Source organism: Haemaphysalis longicornis, unplaced genomic scaffold, assembly GCF_048455015.1.
Source record: "Haemaphysalis longicornis isolate Haplotype H1 unplaced genomic scaffold, Haemaphysalis longicornis Haplotype H1 scaffold_4, whole genome shotgun sequence".
NCBI classification, from domain to species: Eukaryota; Metazoa; Arthropoda; class Arachnida; order Ixodida; family Ixodidae; genus Haemaphysalis; species Haemaphysalis longicornis.
Genome location: NW_027526361.1, coordinates 21,771,317 through 21,780,281, shown reverse-complemented (window position 1 = coordinate 21,780,281; position 8,965 = coordinate 21,771,317). Strand labels below are relative to the sequence as shown.

Sequence of the window (8,965 nt, the reverse complement as noted above, 5' to 3'; positions counted from 1 at the left end):
AAAAGTAGGCCTAATTGGTTTTTGACGTCTAACTCACAAAGTTCAGCTACTGCGCTTATGAATCGAAGGGGACGATGACAGCTAAAAACCGGGCCCCACCACTTAAACGGTGGGGTCCAGACAGAGGAGCGATCGCTAGATAGGCCGCACGGAGCTGTGCCGCAGCCGCCAGACGGGAAACAGGGGCTGACTGTTGCGACACTCGCTGCTGCGCAGCTGTCCCGGGAGTTCGCGAAAGAGCTCCGGCGAAACGGATGAGCCACGAGCGGCGGGGACGCTGTCTGGTGCATTGCGTCGGCCCAGGGTTACAAGGCGCAATTTTATTCAGAGTATTCACACATCCCGGCAAGGAGGTTTTCTTGTTGCATTGTGAGAAGCATTCCAGCAGGATGTTTTTCTACTTTTATGCTTTCAACGCGGTAAGTGACCCCGCGCGAGTTTGTCAGTCGTCACCTGTATGTAGCGAGTCGACGTCGTGTTGATTATCGGGCGCACGGTGGCTATTATTGACGTTTTCATCCGCTTGATTCATTTTCCCCTCCTGAACTTGGGATATAAAATATAACGAGCTCGAACTTATTCATATATATAACAAACGAAAAATGTGTTACGGCGTCACTGCTAAAAAAAATATTTGGGTACTTCGTTTTGATATCTTGATTTGTAACTCTGTTCAGCCTGCAATGTATGCACGTGCGCCGCTTGGAAAGGGGGTAGTCGGTTGATAGTTTGAATAAGAATACGCCGCGCAAAAAAATAATAAAAAACCCTTACACATGAGATAGGATGGCTGCATTTGATTTTATTGGTTTCCAATTCGTAGCAGACATTTATTTTTTATAATCAGTGGTGCAAAACTCCAGTGTAATAAATTGTAATGCCGATGCCGAGCGCAGATTATGTCTGGTTATGGCAGCGGTGGGTACGTTAAAGAGATTCTGCAGGGAATTCGTCTATGCAATATTTTTGGCTGCACTTTGAAGCTTATACCGCGGAATACACCTTTTGGATCCTCATCGGAAGCGATTTAGTCTATCGGCAAGGTGCGGCGAAGGTTGAAACAATATATATCGCTGTGCACCGCAACCTCGACAACTACTCCACTGACGGCTGCCGGCATGAAGGTTTTCCAGGTGTTCTCGCGCCATATCTCAGCATTTAAACTCTTATTTTCACCCATTTCTTTGTTTATATTCACCTTTTCCTTGTTTCTTCGGAACACTTCCCCGCCGCTCTGCTAACGACAATTATCACGGCACACTAGCAAGGCCGCCGGGCTAAATTTCGCAGATCTGTATACATATTCAATTTATTTATTGAGGGGTTTAACGCGCCGACTCAACGCAGGTGATGAGGCGCGCCGTAGTGGAGAGCTCCGGATTACTTTTCACCATCTGGGGATCTTTAACGCACGCCAAAATCTCGTCCACACGGGCGTTTTTGCTTTTCGCCTCCATCAGAAAAGCGGCCGCCGTGGCCGGGAATCAAACCCTTGTCCTCGTGCTACGCAGCACAACGCTTTAGCCACTGAGCCACCGCGGCGGATGTGTAGCATATTCAACATGTGCAACGCAGGCTTAAACGAACGAAAAATAGATGATAATTATAGAATGGCCGGAAACAAAAATTTCGAAGTCTTAGCATGAAACTGCATTGCGAACCAGGGTGCCAAGATTGCGACAGTTCATGCGGCAGCCGCTATCTCTTCTACCGACGATTACGGAGGAACTGAGAAAATAGTCAAATAATGCACTACACGAATAAAGGTTTCCGGTGCAGCCACAAAGAAGTCTTTGAGAAATCCTCTTCCGTAGAGAAGTGCACAATGCAAGTTTGGACGTTTCAACATTGAAGTCGCGCGCAGCTATTAAGATCAGCGCGTTGCACATAAGATAGATAATGGTGCGGGCGTCCGTGCGCGTGCGTGCGTAGCGTGCGCGCATGCATGTGTGGGCGTCCGCGTTTGTGTGTTTGCGCGCGTGTGTGTGTGTGTGTGCGTGCGTTTATATGTGCCTGTGTGTGCATGCGTGTGTATGGAAGCAGAGAGAGAGGGGTGAGGAAGGAGAGTGGGATCTACCCTGCCCGATTTTGCTTTCGCGAAGGACCGCAATTTTTCGGCATGGTGTTGAAGGCCCTTACAGCTATCCCTGCAATACTGAAGTAAAACTTCAGGTAGAAGAACACCCACATAAGCATTTCACTGTATCCTATTGCTGTTGTGTCGAGAGTTGTATCTATTGTTCCAGCAGAACTCTGTTTTGTTTGTAATTAAGCGTGTCCACTTAGTATCAGGCGGGAATTTCAAGTGTGTAATGGTTTGATGTTTGCTATATGAGATGCATTCGTGCATTGTGATTTCTCGACGAAGATTCGGTGCCAGTCACGGGATTATGGGACCCCGTCTGTGCAGCCAATGATTTTTACCTTCTCTCCTATGACAATTAATCTGTCTGTCTCTTCCTATTGCGTAAAATAGAAGAAGAGAATGCTGTGATAGCCCATAATGCGACAAAATGCACTTCTATTTGAAAGTGAACGATCAATCTACCTTTAAATACATAAATAAATTAACCAGCCAAAAGTAAAATGAAACGAAAGCAAAAATATTTAACACCGAAAATGTAAACAGTTTATACAATGAAACATGTGCCAAGTTGTGATGATATAACAGAGAAACATTCAATGAGAGACAATCGAGTAGAGCGGAAGCAAAATACGTAACATGGACAGCATAGCAGAAGTGAGAAGGAAAAAAGAACTACCGGTGATCGTATTTGATTCCGAATAGTGAAGCAGAGTTGTGTTTGCGGGGTGAAATAACAGCCCATGAAAATTGCACGTAAAACCCTGATTGATTGATTGATTGATTGTGGGGTTTAACGCGCCGACGCAACGCAGGCGATGAGGCGCGCCGTAGTGGAGGGCTCCGGATTAATTTTGACCACCTGGGGATCTTTATCGTGCGCCGAAATCTCGTACACACGGGCGTTTTTGCTTTTCGCCTCCATCAGAAAAGCGGCCGCCGCGGCCGGGAATCGAACCCGCGACCTCGTGCTCAGCAGCGCAACGCCTTAGCCACTGAGCCACCGCGGCGGGTCACACGTAAAACCCTGCTGTTGTACGGGTGTCCCAAAAAGTAATCGGAGCACGGCTTCGTGAAATTGGAATAATTTTCATTTTTTGCGGTAGCCAGCATAAATATAATATGTGCGGCCCGATTTTATTTAAGAATAACTTTCTTGAAAGGTCACTTATAGAAGTTGCTGGCTAGGCACATGGCGGAGAAACCACCTCAAAAATCTTCAGCCCGTGCTACGCTTACTTTTGGGGGCACCTGTACCTCCAAAACAAAATGAGTCGCAGCATAGCAGTTATGGGACTAGTTTCAGAAACTCTAAGGCTAAGTTTCTATATTCACTACGCGCTGATCTTAGTGTGTTTTCAATGGCTGCCGTAAAATTGTTCAAGCACAGTCACAAGCATGTGTAATACCTTTAACGTGGATTGGGCTCCTCTAAGAGATAGAGAAAATAAACTCTATTTAGTCATTTTAATTTTTAAAGGATAAGGACGATGTTGGAAAGGGTGCGGTGTAGATCGAGAGAAGAGGGTAAATATAACCACCAGCAGACGCCAATGCCAGAGAAAAGCGACAGTAGGAAGGACAAGAACGCGCGGCTCAAAATCGAGCTCGGACTCGGGTTCAATTTAGGAAATTGAAATAAACTGTGACATTGAAGAAGCATTACCGGTGCAACTAAGCTTTATCCTGTCATAAGGTAATGCGGGAATATCACTACTTGTTGAGTTGTGAAAGCGAATGTGCGAGTGGGTTTGTCGACGCCGCTCGGCCATGAACTTCTCACGGCTGCTCTCATAGTTACTGGCCAATCCACCTGAGACGGTATGTTGATGGGCTTATAATCGGCCTTACCTTAAGGTGATATTAACATTAATCCTGAAGACCTGTCAACCGACGCCTGACTCTTTGTACTCCAAGCGGAGAGTAGTGGTTGAAGACGTTAAACCCCGAAGTTAAACGTTACGGCTAACGTGGGCCCGTCGCACACCCAGTGGAGGTGTGGAACCACCGTGTATACCCGTGGAAGCCAATGGGAATGGGATCGCTGGACACAGACCCGCGTTCGCCGCCAATTGGAATTTCGAGGACAGCTACGCGTAGCAAATTGCAATATTGATGGCAGGTTCCGTCAACGGGGATCTGGGGACGCCGCTTTTCTAGCCAACTGAGCGAGTAAATTGAGGGTCATGCCCACGCATTGATGTTGAAATGACAAAAATAAACAATTGGAAAAAGCCCGACCTTGGTGTAGAGGCTTGACCGTTTTAAAAATTAGAGCCGTTCCACTCAACGTTACAGATGTCTGAAGTGCAGAGCAGTGATTCGCCATAATTGGCTGTAGCGCGTTATCCGCTCACTGCTACCACCTAATGCAATTCAAATTTCCCGCCGCCGCTGTGCTCGCGCGCCCCCTGCCTGAAACTGCGCCAGCGGTAGTTCTGTTCTTTTTGTGCTTGCTTTTCCTCCCGCACGTGCCGGCGTTGCACGGCCACTTTTTTTTCGCTTACGTAAAAACCAACCCAACGAGCGTTCCCAACTAAATTAACGCGAGCGCTGCGGGCTAATTACGTATATTTTGCCTCAAACGTACCTGCAGTTTTCTTTGCGCCAAACAATGGGGATATTTTGTTTGTTTGTTTGTTTGTTTGTTTGTTTGTTTGTTTGTTTGTTTGTTTGTTTGTTTGTTTGTTTGTTTATTTAGGCAGAATACAAGTTCACCATGCATGGTAGAATAATTTCCAATCTTCTGCCGAGGCAAACGGGGCAAAAGGCGTTTGAGCCCATTTGATCGAGCCCGATCGGGCCGCCTGACGAGGCCCCGTCTTTGATGTAGCACAGAATACGGCATATAAAGCGGTCGCACGCGAGTCCCGACATTCATTTTGTCCGAAAAAAAATTATATTTTTTCGAGGTAAATGTACCAAAGAGAATTTTTTCACGATTGTCTTGGGGCACATGGCGAAATGCAAAACTATGCCTGACTGGGCCATGGCACCCTATAGCTGTAGCGGCTTCGAGTGGTAATTTGTTTACAATTTTCACACACAACAACAACAAAAAAGATGCACATAACTGCAGAACAGAAATAACTATTACCTCAGGTAAATAAAGAGTTTTTTGCATATCGCATTGCATAAACAATGAAATTAGGATAATAGATTTTGTGTACATGAACTGATTTAAACACAACTTAACAAAATAGTCGTGTGAGGTATATAAAATACAACACTGCAAATAGGTTGTCACACATTTCAAATCTAAATTAACTTTCAGATGCCATTTTTTCAAAGAGTATTTTTTTACAAGTATTTTGAAAGTTATCACTCGTATGGAACAATTTAAATGATGCAATAAAATTGGGTTTTCATCTAGCAGATCAGGTATTCGAGATGCTAATCTCTGAGTACCATAATTTGTTCGGGAGCGCGGTTTTTCAATTGGATTTCTTCGTAGTTCATAACAGGTGTTTTTCGGGCAGTAGTTAGTTTCAAACAATGCTTTATCGGTCCTATGCTGGCGGCAAATTTCTAGGCTTAGTTTGTATTTGTATAAAGTTCGGTTATCGAGGTTCGGATATCGAATACTTTATAAGTTTCAAATTACGGCGCTACGCTTTCAGTTCTGTGCAGGTTGGAAATAGCCCGCATTCCTCTCTTTTGTAGGTTTAAAAGGTTTCTTAGGTAAGTCTGAGTTGTGGTCGCCCAAACTAAACAGCAGTAACTTATACGTGAGTGGACGAGCGCATAATATATATCGCGTTTAACAACTGCCGGTAGGTAATGTCTTAGCTTGTTTAAAATTCCAATTGCACGACAGAGATCTGATCTAAGTGATTCTACGTGTGGTGTCCACGAGAGATTTTCTTGGAACACGACTCCCAAAAACCGGGTTGATGTTGATTCCTGGATTGGGGAACCGCGGAATTGTATGTTTAAATTTAAAGGTGCGAGTATCCCTTTCGCTCTGAACAATACATATGTGGTTTTCTTTACATTTAATTGCAGTTTGTTGGATTCAAGCTACAAACTAAGATCTGACATCCAGCTTTTTGCCTGTACAACTAAATCTTTCACGTTGATTCCAGAAAAAAATACATTCGTATCATCCGCATACAATATTAACTTAGCGTGACCTTTTATGTTTACCATATCATTTATATACAAAAGGAATAGTGCAGGCCCTGAAACTGATCCCTGCGGAACACCATACTTTAAACACTTAATTTCAGAATTTACGCCATTAATAACGGTGTACTGGGCTCTAGAGGACAGGTTGTTTTTTATCAGTGACAAAGTCACTCCTCGAATTCCATAGAAAGGAAATTTTTGTACAAGAATGTCGTGCTGAACACAATCAAAAGCTTTCCTTAAATCAAGAAACAAACCTAGCGTGAAACATTTGGCTTCAATGTTTTCAAATATCTGCTCCTTAATTTCAAGGACAGCGCTTTCTGTGGATTTATTTCTACGGAACCCAAATTGTTCCTTGGCTAAAATGCAATTTGCTGTTAGGAATCCTACCAAACTTTTGTTTATAATGTGTTCTGCTATTTTCGAAAATGTATGATGAAGATGTATGACAAGCGCCAGCGGTTCCCGAGTTTCGAATGATTACGACTATTTAAACCGCTTTGTTTTCGAAGCCTCTGCGGGACGTCCTACGACGGGTACGCCAGGCTTCACCTGGGTCCGTTATCTCGCTGCGTCGCCTGATTACGGCAGTCTCTTGACATCGAGCGTTACAGCGAGCTGCGACGACAAGGCGAGCCCCTAAAGTGCTCCGCGCTTAAAACGGGCTGTCTGCTGCCGAACGCTTTAAAGCAAAGGAAAAGTAGACAACGTGTGATCGTAGCGGTCAACCAATGTCATTGACTGTTCTGTTAAGAACCGCAAAGCATTAGCAGGCAATAAAAAAAAACTTGTCACAACTACTCCGACACTAATTCGAGCCCAATCCAACACTTAAAAGCGGTAGTTCGGTATACATTTGCAATATTTTGGCACTCATTCGATGGTGACTGCGGATGTCCCAATTAATATGTGTTCAAGTAAAATGCATATGTTATATTCTCTCCAAGGCAAAAATGCGCATGTCATGCATCGAAATGGTGTATCAGGTTTCTTTAATGGGTGAATTATACTTGCCTCGGCCATGTTGTAGTTTGCTGAAAGTACGCATTCGCGTTTCGATTGGCCGTGTTCCGCACGCCATAAAGCTCATTTCTCGAGACTTTCGAAATGAAGAATTTTCGGAACCGTGAAACCCTTTAGCTTTTGTAGCATAAAAAGGCATTTTACGCCACCGGGGTCCATATATAACCAAAAATATCAGCTATAGGTCACACGGCGGAGTTTGTACTGCAGATGCGCAGCCAAAGCTTCATGCCCAAGTCATGCAGAGTCCTTACCGAACAACAGGATGTTCAATACAATGTGCTCTGTGCTCATAGCCGCACAAAATGTTTGTACTTTGTTGGTTTTAAGAGCCCCTCGTTGTTCCTGGCAGCAGTTTTATGCATTATTCATTTGACTGCAAGAGTACGCATCGACCGCTCTCTTAGCAGAGCAAAGTATTGCTTTTTTGTAATATTCCGTTTGTTCCCGTGATGCGGGCAGATGGCCTAACAAAGACTCGAATGAAGTCACGTACATGGGAATGTAAAAAGCAGCGGATGTGTTGTTATCTGTGGGACCTTACCGAACTGGCAGGCAGAGAGAGAAGACAGGCAGGCAGAGAGAGCTACGGGAGAATTGAAGGGCGGGAAGAAACAGAGAGAGAGACTTGCCTTCAGAGGAGGAGGGCGGAGGGAATAAAAAATCGCGGCAACAACGCCCCATTCCTGCTGTAGAGCGTAGCTTTTCGAGGCTGCGGGCTCAGAGTACCTAGAGGGGGGGAAATGAGGAAATAAAAAGAGATATAATAATAAAATAGAGGAAACGATATGCTGGGTTGAACATGCAAGCAAGCGCACATCCTGTCGAGTCGGGCAAGAATTAAGTGTCGCTGACTAAAAAAAAAATTGGAAAGAAAGAACGCAAAACGCGTGTGTCAAGCATTTTATGATAAAAGACTGCGCCTCCATGCCGGTAGACCATTTATTGCTCATGCTCGCGATTCGGCGCTCACTCGATTAGAACTCGCTGAAGCCACGAATAACTATCGTCTAGAGGACCCATAAAATGAAGCCTTGGCGTGTATGCAGGGTAAGTTTGGAATGCTTTGTACTTGTTAATTTATCTTTTGCTATAATGAGTGAACAATTGAACTTGGCTAAATTTGTTAAATATTTACGATAGTACTTCTAGAACTACTGTCCCGTCGCGCCTTTCATAACTAAGCATGATAAACACTTCTCTTTCATCCGATGATTCCCCACTCTTATCGCCTGGTATGTGAGTTTTATTGTTTCTTCAAGCGTAAAGTTTTCCTACTGCTCCACAATAACTTCTGACAAATAATACTCCTTTTTTTCGGTTCCCTTTTGGTAATTATACTAACTTATTACGCTACCCATCTGACTACTAAATTACTGAATCCGTCAAGTAACTATTAAAACACTTGACTACTTACATAATTTATTTCTTGAAAATTCCAGTTACTGTAATTTATCCACTGAAACACCTTGAAACCCATGGCAGCATGTCTTGCTGCATAGACAGGCCGTCATTTGTGCTACACCAAATGTTGCCTTATTTTTCTTAGACGTACATGCATCCCGCTGACGTAGCTGACTTGCCGATCAACGTGGTCGCCACCATGACTAATGGCTGCGTGTAGTCGATCGGTGTCGTCTGGTTGGGGCCGTGTAGCAGGAGAACAAATCCTCCGCCGATAATCAGGGGGAAAAAAAAGTTGCGTGCCAATCCACCCTGTGAAGGTGG

General features: G+C 44.4%; 1 protein-coding gene across 1 annotated transcript in view; it reads left to right on the top strand.

Moving 5' to 3' along the window:
• Nucleotides 1-262: 262 nt before the first annotated feature.
• The window catches only part of LOC144179691 (uncharacterized), a 28,438-nt gene continuing 19,735 nt past the window's right edge, over nucleotides 263-8,965 (top strand). The window contains exon 1 of the mRNA XM_077708138.1: nucleotides 263-419. Within this exon, the coding sequence (XP_077564264.1) occupies nucleotides 390-419 (30 nt within the window). The 5' untranslated portion in view covers nucleotides 263-389. The remainder of the gene's footprint in view (nucleotides 420-8,965) is intronic.